The sequence below is a fragment of the Sminthopsis crassicaudata genome, chromosome 2 (assembly GCF_048593235.1).
Source record: "Sminthopsis crassicaudata isolate SCR6 chromosome 2, ASM4859323v1, whole genome shotgun sequence".
Taxonomy (NCBI): Eukaryota; Metazoa; Chordata; class Mammalia; order Dasyuromorphia; family Dasyuridae; genus Sminthopsis; species Sminthopsis crassicaudata.
In genome coordinates this window covers 90,377,147-90,391,964 of record NC_133618.1, presented here as the reverse complement: position 1 = coordinate 90,391,964, position 14,818 = coordinate 90,377,147, and the positions used below count along the sequence as shown (strand labels likewise).

The 14,818-nt window shown below is 33.6% G+C and overlaps 1 protein-coding gene across 1 annotated transcript in view; it reads right to left on the bottom strand.

The window, feature by feature from the left end:
• MSH2 (mutS homolog 2) overlaps positions 1 to 14,818 on the bottom strand; it is a 60,947-nt gene that overhangs the window by 10,392 nt on the left and 35,737 nt on the right. Inside the window, exons 9-11 of the mRNA XM_074286776.1 lie at positions 7,672 to 7,795; positions 4,647 to 4,797; positions 2,582 to 2,679 (exon numbers count right to left, since the gene is read on the bottom strand). Of these exons, the coding sequence (XP_074142877.1) occupies positions 2,582 to 2,679; positions 4,647 to 4,797; positions 7,672 to 7,795 (373 nt within the window). The remainder of the gene's footprint in view (positions 1 to 2,581; positions 2,680 to 4,646; positions 4,798 to 7,671; positions 7,796 to 14,818) is intronic.

The window sequence follows — 14,818 nt, the reverse complement described above, 5'->3', positions numbered from 1 at the left end:
ACCTTCAAAGGTGAATTACCTATTATTGGTGTCACATAAATGCATAAAGATGAGTATAGCAATATAAGGTAAAGTGTATAGGGTCTAAGAGTCCAATCTTTCTAGGAAAATTTGAAGAGAGATAAATTACTTTGAAGAAGAAGAATAATAAGGGAAGATTTCATAAATGTCATGACCCACAAACTCTGTCTGGAAGGAAGAGAGATGGAAGTAAAAAGAGTGTTTTCTGAACACTAGGGAGTAGGAGGAGAGAAGGGAGAGGGAAAGAAAAAAGAAAGGGAGTGAGGAGGAAAGAGAGAAAAGGAAGAAAGAGGAAAGGAGGGACATTAAAGTTCAGGCCCTTCAGTCCTCTTCATTTTTCAAATGAAAAAACTGAAGTTTGAGAAAATAAGAGGCTACATGACTTATTCCAAGACAGCTAGGCAGAGAATCAGAAGCCAAGTCTTTCTGACTGCAAATCTTGCTTCCTCTAACTACTGGGTATTGAGACCATTATCACAAAGGGGCTTAAGTATATTTTAATTCTTTAAAAAAGAGTAAATAAATCTTGATTGAATACTAAACTATATTAAATTTAGTAGAATATTATTGTACCATAAAATAAAATATAAAGAATTCTGAGAAGTTCAGGAAAACAACACACATAATGACTACAGCAATGTACAAAGAAAGAACAAAAAAAAAATATATATATATATATATAAATTCAATATTACATTAGTATAACAAGCCTGACCTCAAAAAGGAGATGAGAAAAAGTGTACTTCCCTCTTTTTTGCAGAGGTGCAAAATGCTGCATAAATAAACAGACTTGGTTGCTATACTGATGAGTTTTACTGAACTGCTTTTTCTAATCTTTGTTAAAAAGGATAATATTCCACAAAGGGATGGGAGAGGAAGATATTTCAAAGTAAAGATGTAAAAACCATATACGTTAATTAAAAACTGAAGAAAAAAGAAATTATATCCAGTTAGACCACGAAAATACTTTCTTAAACATAGTAACTACAAAAATGAAAATAAACAAGAGTACTCAAAGCCCACACTGAACAAAAATGTGTTAATTTAAGTTCTCTAAAAAAAACCATGACTGGGGCAGCCAGATTACACAAAGGATAGAACAATGGTCTTGGAGTCAGAAGGACCTGAATTCAAACCTGGTCTTAGACACTTAATACTTCATACCTGTGTATTCCTGGGTGAGTCAAAACCCCAATTGCCTCACCAAAAATTTAAAAATAAAAAGACCCTGACTGAATGCTCCCTATATATTAAGCTTAAGTAATATAGGAAGGTCAAAATTCAAGAAATAATCCTGCTAGTATGAAATAAGTGTCTATTTAATAACATATTTAATAACACAAATTATGATTGATTTGAAAAAAATCAGCATTATAAATGGAATAATTGTATGCTGTCCCTTTTCCTTTCTTTCATAAATGACTTAATGAAAAAGTCCCTATTTGCCTTTTTACAATATTCAATAAAAGTTAAATTCTTAAGGCTGAATAGGTCAGGCATATAATTCTCCTAGTTAGGACAATATTCAAATATTAATGACAGATCCCAGTTAATGCCACTTTCCTTAATTACAAAGTAATCATAACATGGAATTTAATCTTCAGTGAATCTTCAAATTTTCAACTTAAAAGCCCTGTAGAATAGTATATATGGCTGCAAATAAAATTTTTCCTTTATGTAAATGACACAAAAATTTCAATTCTGCATTTCCTTTATAATCAAAAAGGATTGGAGTCATATATACTAAAGGTATACACTCTCTGCTACAGAGTTGCTTCCAAAACCATTCACGCCTATAGAGCTTTCTAAGCACCTACCTTCCTAACAAAAACCTCTTGAGGCAGATTGTGCAAGTGCTACTGGAACCAAGTCCAAGAATTACAATTTTAAAGGGTCCCCAAAATTTGTCTGTGATGCAGTGGTGGCTTCAAGATTCCTATTCCACTAAAGATTATATCACCAATGTGGACAATCATCCAATATGCAGATCACCAATCTATCCATGTGATTCACTATGTAGGACACTTATCCAAGTCCTTTCTTATATTGAAAAAGGAACTTAACCCAAGGTACTGAAGAATGATCTTGTTTTACTCCTAATTTCTAGAAGGCAGCATGTGAACACAGATTTTCTACTAGGTATGCTCTGCCCTCATAGTAGTTCTTGATAAATGTACACATTATCATTTAAAAGTTTTTTGTACAGATTATAATGCAGGCAGTTAAAATTCTCTGTATTATCTTTTCCCCACCTGTTTCACAAAAAGCTTGCAATCTTTCTATATATTTTCCAGTTTTCTCCTACAAATAGCCTCACTTTCAACTACATAATCTACTGAAAAGGAAGCTGCCTAAAAGTCAATTTTATTTGAAATTTCTCTTCAATCGAATTTTATAGTTTTCTAAAAGTTTTGTTTTCCTCTTATTAATACCTAACACAAACTAGTCACTGTGTAATTCAGTTATAAAAACTATTTTTTGTGCACTTAATTGAAATTTCTTTTGCTAAAAAAAGTTGTTATATTCAAACAATTGCTGGTATTGTTTTGGTTATATTTACCAGAAGAGATGTTGACAATTTCTTTAACAATGGCATCCTGGGCTTCCTCATATTCCTCTCTAATTTTGAGGTACTCATCATTGTAGGCAGCCAGTTTGCTGGAAATGAAAATAAGAGAATTGTGACAAATCTTAAATTATCTTTGAGTAACTATATTATTCATTTTGCTATAATAGCAACAAAAAGATTTTTTGCCCTCTGGGTCAACAAATGAAAATTAGAATATAAATTCAGAGAACAAAAAGAGCAGCCCATAAGGAAAATACTAGGTTGGTTATTAGTATTAGTGTCTAGCCAATATATTAAGTACTTAGTAAATGTTTACTGAATTTAATTCTGGCTTACATTATATTTCACCAGACCTGACCCAATTTTTGTTTCTATACTATAATTCTCCAATGAAAAATGTTGGTCTGTGAATTTTTTTTGCTTGAACAAAACTCTAAGTCAGAAAAACAAGTCCCCTTACAGACTAAAAATTAATAAATAAATAAAAGAGATGGAGCAGCTATCCTGTGCAAGGAAACCAGTCACTGGATTGCTTTGTACTGGGAAAGTTGGAAGGGACCAGGGCATAAAGGACTTTTTTAGATTTTATATTTGATCCTGGAGGCAAAGAGAGAATACTGTATTGCCATCATATTTTTAATGAATTTAAATGGGAAAGAATATAAAACAGAAACAGACCAACAAAATGGAATAAAGTTTAGGGAGAAGCAGATTTGGAAAGTATTCTAAAATGTTTATACAAGTAATAGTAGTGTGCTTTTTGTCATTTTTGAATGAACATTAAAAGATAAAGGGCTTTCTATCTGATCATGAAGTTAAAAGGGAGTCAGCAAAGTTAACTGAGTAAGAAGATAATATGATCAGACCTTGACTTTAGAAACATTACCTTGTAATTTCAATACATTTTCGATGGAAACAGTCATCCTTACCCAAAGAGATAACTATGGAGACTAAATATGGATCAAAGCATAGTATTTTCACCTTTGTTGTTATTTGTTGCTTGGGGTTGGGTTTTTTCTTTTTCTTTTTTTCTTTTTTTTTGGCCTTTGGTCTGATTATTTTTATGCAGAATGATGACTGTAGAATTATGTTCAGAAGAACTACACATGTTTAACCTATACTGGATTGTTTGCTGTCTAGGGAAGGGAGGAAGAAAAATTTGAAATACAATGTTTTGCAAAGGTGAATGCTGAAAACTATCTTTGCATGTATTTGGAAAAACAAAGAGCTATTATTTAAAAAAAAAAAAAAAAAAGAAAGAAACATCACTGTGATATTTGGAAAACTGGAGCACAGAGAAACTTTAGATAAGGAGAACAAATAGAAATCATTTCATGAGGCAAAAATAATTATTAAAATAAAGCCAAAAGACTGAAAACCGAAGAAAATATATATCCCAGAAAGAACTGACCAACAAAATAGCTCAAGAAGAGATCATTTAAAATCACTGGATTAGGTGAAAGATCATAACCAAAAGACCTTGTATATAACATTTCAAGAAATCATAAAAGAAAATCACCCAGATCTCAAAGTAGAAATAAGAAAAAAAAAAATCATTGGTCATCTTCTGAAAGCAACCCCCAAATGAAAACTCCCAGGAACATTACAGCCAAATAAAAAAAGGAGAGAGAAGCTAACACTTGAGCCTCCCTCTCAGTCTGAACTAGTCAAAAGAGGGAAATCAACACAGAAACAGACATAAAAACACACACACACACACACACACACTTCACTCAACAGGAACAGAGAGAAAGAAGAGGTAAGAATACGATGGAGGACTGATTCAAGGAGAGACAAGGGAAATGTAAGAAAAAAAATTATTTCTGTGTCTCCTTTTAGAATTATTTACATTCTTAAAGAATGGTTACTTTAAGGTATATTGACATGAGGAAATATTTATGTCTATTGAACTTCACAAAGTTCATAATAAATTCTTTTAAAAAAAAAATCAATGTACACTAACTTCTAGCACCATAAAATGAGGAAACAAATTGGTTACTTAATCTTGCAACCTTGACAATCAGAAACTTAAAATAAAACATACATATTTACATACCTGTTGGTAAACTTAACACCATTCTTCTGGACATCTAATGTGTTAAAGTTTTTATTGCTACGAAGGACTTTCTCTTCCTTGCAGGTTACTCGGAAGTAATATCCTAGTTGTGCATTGGAGTCCAATTTAATGTGTTTACCAGGTTCTAAGCCTTAGGATTAAGTGAGTAAAAGAAAGTAGACTTGAAATATGCTCTTTGAAAAGTGGTTTTTTAAAAAATATAAATGTGTCAAATAAATGAAAGTGAACCAAAACAAACACAAGACAAATCACCAAATTGTAAAATTACCCAAATTCTTCTTCCCTTCTAGAACATCTTTTATTCAATTCAAAGATCTAAAAACACAATGTGGAGTTTGATACATAGATCACTTTCAATGAATAAGTTCTCATGGGAATACTCAACAGTGGTGACAGATTTCTATAATTGGGTGAGTCAACTGGCTGTTCAAGCTATGCTTGCAACTGTAACTTGAGGAGCCTTTAGAAATTTAAATTATAAGAAAATATCACACATCATAGTGAAGGGGCTAGGTGTTTTCTTAATTGATCATTCATGAATACATGTTGTCAAATAGTCAAACCCTTTTATTTTAAAGATGAGGAAACAGAAATCTAGAGGGCTTAGTGACTTGGCCAAATTGGAGAGTGTCAGTAAAGTTTACTGATCAAATATTCTAAGCCTTAGCCCTAAGTCTTACTCTAAACTGAAATCTTCTCCAAAGTAGTACTTATTACGGTCTACAGGTTAGATTTTGTCCCAACACACATAAAAAGAGTTGTATACCTAGCTGGCACTCAGTTAAACCTGATCTTATTCTCTTGTAGCATTGAATTATCATGTCTAGATACCACTGGTACTTCCTCAATGTCTGTTTGCTGAAGACTTGAAATGGAAAGTAAGGTGTATAACATAAATGAACACATTAAAAGCAGCTAAACTCAAATCTATCACAATAATCAGTCTTAGTTCCAGAAAACACAGAACACGACACATTTCCCTTTAGTGGACAGATACTACATTTGAATCACAAGCACACTGTACACTTCTCTCCCTCTTTGCATTTCTCTTGGATCTTCTTATAAGCCTAGAACTACATATTCTACTTAGGACTGTAGTATCAACTATTATATGGCCTTAGATAAGAGTTTCAGAATTAAAGCTATACAAAATAAGGCTTCCTTATTAATATTATTGGTGATAATAATGATACTTAGTATTTATGTAGCACTTTAAGGTTTATAAAGTACTATATAGGTCATCTCTAATTAAATGGAATAGTAGAAAGGAACAGAGAGAGAAGGCTGAGAAGCAGGCAGAATTCTTCCATTCCTAAATAACTGAATATCTCTGCTTCTTGCCAAGTCAAGTTTTGGTTCAATATATCCCTAAAGTTTGGGCTTTAATTTCAAACCTATTTGGGGCAGGTTATTCTACCCTAGGATTTTCTATAAACCTTACATTTAAAGATTCAACTTCAAATGAAAAGAAGGATAATTTTCAATATTTGGAATATAAATGAAAATTCTATTTCACCTACATTAGATTATAAATTCCCTCCTATGTTGTATACTGATACATTATTATTTATTAGAAGTAAATCATGAGTTATGCACTGAAAAGGTTAAAAGCCAAACCCACAGTGCTAACACTTGACTTTTTTAAACTTGATTTTATTAATATAAACATCTCTTATTTAGAGTTAAACAACATAAAATCTTTGTTGGTTTTTATTAATGGTATTCAGTATGAGGAACTAATAACTATGGATGGCTACATTATTCTGAACACTCTGAAATGTAGTTCATCATCAATGATTTATGAATGCTGGAAGAAAGAAAATAGAAAGTGAATGGAACTGAAAATCACCTATTCAAAAACTAAAGTTTTACTGAAAACTCTCCAAGTAGAATAAAGATGTGTATATGTAGAGGCGAAAAACTGAAACAGTAGTGGGATATCTTTCTTATTATTTTTATCTTTCTTTATCTAACTTATCTTAATATTTCTTAAACAACTTTGAGTTGTTTCATTATAACACTGTGGAAATACCCATGAAATTAATATCTCTTTTCTATGAGTTACCTTAACAGGTAGGTGCAGTGGACACAGAGTAAGTCTGTTTGCTAAAAAGGAGTCTGCATTGAGTCAAAATCTTGCTCACTCCTAGACATCTTTGCTAATGTTTGCTGGCTGACTTTGGTGAGCTGCATACCCCCTATCCTCCACCACCTCAACTAGCCTTGTGATCAACTGTTCCTGCAAAATACCCTGCTTCTATGTCCACTTGTTCTTGGAAAGACTGTTCATTCTTTTTCCCAACATCTTCCTGAATCTTCCCTTTGTGGTTTACAAGCATAAATTTCTTCCACTTTTCTGAGCTGTGGGTTCCTTTGTACTTTGTGATGAGGGCTTCCATATTGGTGTCCAATTTTCCTCCCAATAAAACTGTCCTGCTTTCAACCTAGCTTGGATTTCTCTGCATTTTAAGGGGTAGACTTTACCCAGTTGACAATGCGTACAAATTTTTACATACTGTCAAAAAGTCTACATAGAGCCCAAAAAACCCTAACACTTTCCTTTTCAATCAGGCTTTTAGGAGATGTTAAACTAATACAATAATAAAAAAGAAAATAAATGGAAAAATAAAAACTTGGGATTCGATAACAACCAAGGGTAAAATTAAAATTAAATTTAGGAAGCTTTATATCCTTTTAAAAAAAATTTAAGCTTTCTCTTCTAGAAGTATACTCTTCTCAAATAATGATAACTACTATAAATTATAAAGACTATGTCCCCTAAGTTGTGATCATCACATGATTTTAAAATGTCAGTGGAAATTATTAGCTTAGATGATGTCCCCAGCTAGATTAAGAAAGGACAGATGAGATGATGTATATGGGTTTCAATAATTCTATAAGATCATGCATATGAGTACAAGCAAACAAGATGGAAAGAATCACAGATTCACTCTCTTTTCCAATTTTTTAAAATGCCCCCAGTGAGCTCATCTCCCTTTATTACCTAGCTCTCTTCCTGCATTTGTTAAAGATGCCTGCATCTTCTTTTCTAGATTAGTAATTGACTCTCTTAACTCTGTCAGGTGAGGATCAAAGGATGCCTTCACAAGAAATTCATGGTTTTCCACCTGTGAACACAAAAGAATGATGAAAACTGTAGCTAAAGGAAGGAAGTTATTAAGAATAAAATATTTTCCCATTATTACCTGGAAAGGCAATTCTGAAGCCATCCAGCCCAATCTGCATCAGAGTAAGAATCCTACCACACCAGGGAAATGGTTAGCCAGCAATTGTTTTAAGATCTCCAGTAAGGAGGGCAGCTATATGGTGCAACGGATAGAGCACCAGCCCTGGCACCAAGAGGACTTGAATTCAAATCCGACCTGAGACACTTAACACTTCCTGGCTGTGTGACCTTGAGCAAGTCAGTTAACCCCAATTGCCTCGCTAAAACAAACCCCCAACAAGATCTCCAGGGAAGGGGCACTCACTATATCTCTTGAAATAGCACATTCTATTTTTCAGGTAAGTTTATTACCTCTGTATTTGCTACCAGTTGTTCCTAGTCTGACCTCTGGGCTCAAGTAGAAAAACACTAATTCCCTTTCCACAGGTATCTCAAGAGTTGCCTTTTTCAGCCTAAAGGTTAGCAGTTCCCCAATCAATCCTTTCAGGGAATATTCTTGAGGATGCTCATCATCCCGCCCACTCTTCTCTGGTTCACAGGTCTCAATATAATTCTTAAGCCCAGAAGTGAACATAATATTCTAGAATTGGTTTAATAGGTATAGTAAGAAAACCACCTTCCTAGTCCAGAAAATGATGCTAAAGGAGCCAGTTACATTAGTTTTCCTGGCTGCAATGATCCTGACCTACATCTGAGCACGCAGTACAGTCTATAAAAATCCTCAGATCTCTTTTAGATAAACGATATTTCTGCCCAACCTGCAGTTATAAAATTTGATCCTTTTTTTGTTAAAAATCCAAGTATAAGGCTTTCCATTTCTCATGGTTAAATTTTATCTTACTAGATTTATCCCAACATTCTAGCTTATTGAGAATTTTTTAAACCCCCAACTTTGCCCTCCATTCTATGGAATATTAATTCCAAAAGGTAATCACATCTATTCTCATGGCCCTAACACCAGTGGGTTATTATGATGATGCATTTATTCCCATTTCAAAGCCCCCCTAAACTTTTGTGATTACTTGCTCAGACCAATCTACTTCTGGCTATTCTGCTTTTCCTTAGAAATCTGAATGAAGCTTAGTTTAGGAGTTATGTGACCTGTTCTCCAATTAGCATCTATTTGAAAATTTCTAAACATGGTATAAGAAAGTAACATTTAACACCCTGTTTACTTGAAACAGAGAAGAAAGCAGCCACTTTTCTTTAAAAAAAAAAAAAAAAAAAAAAAAATTATATGTGATCCAATCCAGGAATGTCCTTTCTCTGGTGTTTTATACTCAGCTAAAAACTCTCCTTCTATCCCACAGTCCCCATTAATACACACCAAACAAGTCTCTCACACAAATTTATCATACCCTCAATGTCACTTTATATATTACTAAGAAGACACCTTTAAATTCATCTTCAGTACATAAGACCCAGATTCAGGAAGATCTAAGTTCAAATCCAGTTTTGGATATGTAGTAGCTGTTGTTTCCCTGTCTGCTCAGTTTTTTCTTCTGTAAAATGGGGATCATAATTGTACCTACTTCATAAAATTATGAGAATCAAATGCAATGATAACTGGAGAGCACTTACTTAGCACAGTATCTAAAACAATAAATTCTATAGAAATATATAGAAAAAATCGATGTGCATTATATGGAGTGGACAGAGGTATAAAAGAAGACTGGCTATATAGGAAGGGACCAGATTGTAAACCTTTTTTAAATGAAAAGAAAGTGAAACAGTCAATTAACAACTCAAAAGGGATAGGGAACCCAACTCTTGCCACACATGCTTGTCTAAAGAAAAATGGCATTCTTATATATTAATTATTTTATATTTACATAAAAATTGCTACTGGAAAATCTCATAGATTCAAGGTAAGGAGTTGATAAGGAGTTGATAATTAACACACAATCCTAGTTGACACATTCTTGTGTAAAACACAAATTTTAATATTGATGGAAACATTAGTTAGTTACTGTGATTATTAATCAATCAATAAGCATTTATAAAGCTCTTACTATGCGGCAGGTGTAATGCTAAATAGCAAGTATACAAAAAAAAAAGGCAGAAATAGTCCCTATATTCAAGAGAGCTCAATTCTAATAGGGGAAAATACATAAATAAGTATAAGATATATATACAAAACTGATGGAAGGTAACCTCAGAGAGCCAGCCCTAGTACTTAAAAATAATAATAATAATAATAATTAATTAAATTGATTAATTTTTACAAAAATTTTATGCATAGGTAATTTTGCAACATTGACAATTGCAAATCCTTTTGTTTCAACTTTTCCCCTCCTTCCCCCTATCCCTTCCTCCAGATGGCAGGTTGACCTATACATGTTAAATGTGTTAAAAGTATAAGTTTGTAAAGTATAAATATGTAACGTATAAGTTAAATATATGTATACATGTCCAAAGAGTTATTTTGAATCGGACTTTGAAACAGTGTACAATTAGCCTGTGAAGGAATCAAAAATGTAAGCAGATAAAAATATAGGGATTGGGAATTCTATGTAGTGGTTCATAGTCAACTCTCAGAGTTCTTTCCCTGGGTGTAGCTGGTTCAGTTCATTACTGCTCTATTGGAACTGATTTGGTTCATCTCATTGTTGGAGAGGGCCTTGTCCATCAGAATTGATCATCATATAATATTCTTCTTGAAGTATATAATGATCTCCTGGTCCTGCTCATTTCACTCAGCATCAGTTCATTAAGTCTCTCCAGGCCTTTCTGAAATCATCCTGTTGGTCATTTCCTACAGAACAATAATATTCCATAATATTCATATGCCACAATTTATTCAGCCATTTTCCAATTGATGGACATCCACTCAGTTTCCAGTTTCTGGCCACTACAAAGAGGGCTTCCACAAACATTTTTGCCCAGGTCCCTTTCCCTTCTTTAAAATCTCTTTGAGATATAAGCCCAGTAGTAATGCTATAGCCCTAGTATCTTGAAGATCCAGAAAAGCCCTCCTACATTAAGTGTCATTTGAGTGGAATCCAGAAGAAAATCCAGGATTTGAGATATAAAAGTAAGGTGGAAGAGCATTCTAAGATGGAAAACAGTCAACATAAAGGCATGGAAATGGAAGATGAAATGCTCTTTCAGAGGAAATGCAAGTAGGCCAGTACAGTTGGACAAAAAAATATATGGAGTGGACAGAGGTATAAAAGAAGACTGGCTATATAGAAAGGGACCAGGTTATAATCCTTTTTTTAAATGAAAAGAAAGTGAAACAGTCAACTAAAAACAACTCAAAAGGGATAGGGAACCCAACTCTTGCCACTGGTGGATATATGCATGCTTGTCTAAAGAAAATTTCTTTACAAACTTTAGAAGCTTTCTTCAGGACAATCATGGGATCTAAATGATCAGGAAAAGGGATTGTTGTTTAAAGGAAAGATGTAAATGGATGTTAAATAAAAATTATACTGAAGTACTGTAGCAGGCATAAATTATAGATTCTTCCAAAGATATGCTGAATTATATAACATTTAATAGGGGAAATGATACCCAATCAATGATGAGAGCAATTCCTGATAAAAAAAAAAAAATGGGGGTGAGAAGGTATATGTCAAAAAAAAACAAAAAAAAACATCTTACAACATGCTGAGAGTTGGAAAATCTGGACTCAACACCTGTCTCCACACCACTTAAAATCTCTCTAAAGCTCTTTAATGCAAATAACATGACTTATAAGAATGTGATATTGGGTCTTAATTGTGAAAAAGGAAGTAAGCTGCTCATTTTATGAAGTAATAATGTTACCTACAGCTCTTCATGAAACTATGGACAAAGCCAAAACAATAGCGAAAAGGCAGGGACTCACCTGAGCTTTCCTCAAAATGCCTCCAGAGATCTTTAAACAATGCCCTAAAACAAATTTGGAGTGGCAAACCCACAAAAATCCCCGGGTGAAACAAGCTTCCAGTCCAAGACAATTTAAAAGTTAGGCAGAAAAGGTTTGTCATACCAGGGTGACAGTGGACTACAGCCGAGTGCAGACCACACTTATGAAGACCAGACCCCAGCAAATCAAGAACAGGCCATGAGAAGCAGCTACAGCTGCAGCTTCCAGAGTTCTCAGCTCACAGACAACAAGAGGGAGTCTAATAACTAGCCAGAAGAAGATTACAAGGACTTCTTTGCTAACAGTGGGGTCAGGGCAGGATGCTCAGATCCCAGATGCAGTTGTGGATGGCAGTCCCAAAGAAAGGAGGAGCATTAGTGTATCAGAGCTGGTGGCACAGTGGAACAGGGATCCTTCTATCAGTTCCAGGGACAGAAAAGAATCCTTTTGGTTTCTCACAGACCAGGGCAGAAGTCAGAAGAATAGTAAACACATCTCTCCTTAGGTCATATCACTTTGAAAGAACTGAAAACTTACAGGTCTCTAGAAGTTTCTCTGAAAACAGCTATACAAAACCCCTGAAGTTTGTGTCCTTCACCCTGGAATCAGAGCCCTACTTTAACAAAGAGTTAAAAGTCAATAAAAATAAGAAAGTAACAGAAAAAAATTCTGAACATAGAAAGTTACTATTATGGTAAGAAGAAAGATCAAAACATACATCAGATGATAAAAAAGTCAAAATTTCTGCATCCAAAAACTCCAAGAAAGATATTAATTGATATCAAACTATGGGAGAAGGAAGAGCTCAAAAATGATTATAAAAATCAAATAAGAGAGAGAGAAAAATATGGCAAGAGAAAGGAGAGTGATGCAAAAAAAATCGTGAAAAGTGAAAAGCTTAGTAAAGAAGACACTGAAGAAAGTAATAAAACAGACTTGGCCAAATGGCAAGAGAGATACAAAAATCCAAAGAGAAGAATTCTTTGAAAAGCAGAGTTGGCTAAATGGAAATAAATTTGCAAAAATTCAACAAAGAGAAAAAACTCCTCAAAAATCAGAATTGTTCAAATGGAAAAAGAGGAACAAAAATCTACTTAAGAAAAGAACTCATTAAAAAAAAATTGGCCAAACTGAAAAGGAGGTACAAAAAACAACAATTTTTTAAATATTAGAATTGATCAAGTGGAATCTAATGATATTCGTGGAACATCAAGAAACAACAAAACCAAAAGAACAAAAAAATAAAAGACTATATGAAATATCTCATTAGAAACACAACTGAGCTACAAAATAGGTCCAGGAGACATAATCTAAAAATTATTGGACTACATGAAAGGCATGATCATAAAAAGAATTTAGACATCATCTGTTGAGAACCAGAATTGAAAAAATCTACCAATAACCTCTTTAAAAGTAAATAAGAAAGGGACATTAGAAACATGATAAGATTAAATTGTTCACATTTCTATGTATGAAGATGATATTTGTAGACAGTTAATACATATAGACAGGGGCAGCTAGGTGGCGCAGTGGATAGAGCACCAGCCCTGAATTCAGGAGGATGGGAGTTCAAATCTGGTCTCAGACACTTAACACTTCCTAACACTTCCTAGCTGTGTGACCCTGGGCAAGTCACTTAACCCCAACCTCAGAGGAAAATTAAATGAATGAATGAATGGAGTACATATAGACAAAGGGCACAGGGTGAATTGAATATGATGGGATGATATCTTTAAAAATAAAATTAAGGGGTGAGAAAGGGAAATGTACTGGGAGAAAGGAAGAGGTAGAATGGGGTAAATTATCTCACATAAATGAGGCAAGATAAAGCTATTACAGTAGAAAGAAAAATGGGGGAGATGACAGGAATCATTTGAACCTTACTCTCATAAGAACTGGCTCAAAGAGGGAATAATACACACACTCAATTAGGCAAAAAAATCTAGCTTAACCTACTGGAAAGTAAAAGAGTACTGGGGTTTGGAATAGAAGGGGTTCCTCAAAAAAGAGAGGGTAGATTGGGGAAGACAATGGGGAAGACAATAATGAGAAGCAAAACACTTTTTTTTTTTCCCTTAAAGAAGCCACAGGGTAAAAGGAGAGAACAGAATAAACAGAAGGGAAATAGTAATCATGACTGAAAGCATTTTTGAAGCAAGTTTCTGATAAAGACTCATCTCCCAAATATAATAGAAGAGTCAAATTTATGAAAATAGAAGCTATTTTCCAGCTGATAAATAATTTAAAAAAAACCCACAACACATGAATAATCAGTTTTCATATATTTTCATATATAGAGCCATATGGGGAAAAAATGCTTTAACTCACTATTGATTGGAGACATGCAAATTAAAAAATAGTTGTGATACTACCTCACAACTATTAAATTGGCTAATAGGACAGAAAGAGAGAATGATAAAAGTTGGAAGGATTATGGGAAAATTGAGACATTAATGCACTATTGGTGGAGTTATAAACTGATTTGACCATTATACAGAGTAACTTGGAATTATACCCAAATATTAATAGCAGTTCTTTTCTGGTGGCAAAGAAGTGGAAATTGAAGGGATGTCCATCAATTGAGAAATGGCTGAACAATATGTGATATATAATTGTGATGCAATACTATTGGGCTAAAATGCTCTCAGAAATTCCTGGACTTATATGGACTAATGCAATATGAAATAAATAGAACCAGAAGAACATTGTATACAGTAATAAGAATACTGTAAGATGATCAACTGTGAATGACTTATTATTCTAAGTAATACAACGATCCAAGATCTGCAAATCTGAAGGACTTATTTTGAAAAATGCTATCTATCCCCAGAGAAAGAAATGATGTAATCTGAATACAGATCAAAGCTTTTTTAATTTCATTTTTCTTGGGTTTTTATTTTGGTCTATGTTTTCCTTTTATGACATAACTAATATGGAAATCTTTTACATGATTACACTTGTATAACATGTCAAATTGCTTAATTTCTCAATGACAGGGGCAGAGAAGGAGGGAAAGAATATGGAACTCAAGTTTTAAAATGAAATGTTGATTGTTTTTACAAGTAACTGGGGGAAAATTATTAATTTTTTAAAAAAGAAACTATGAACATA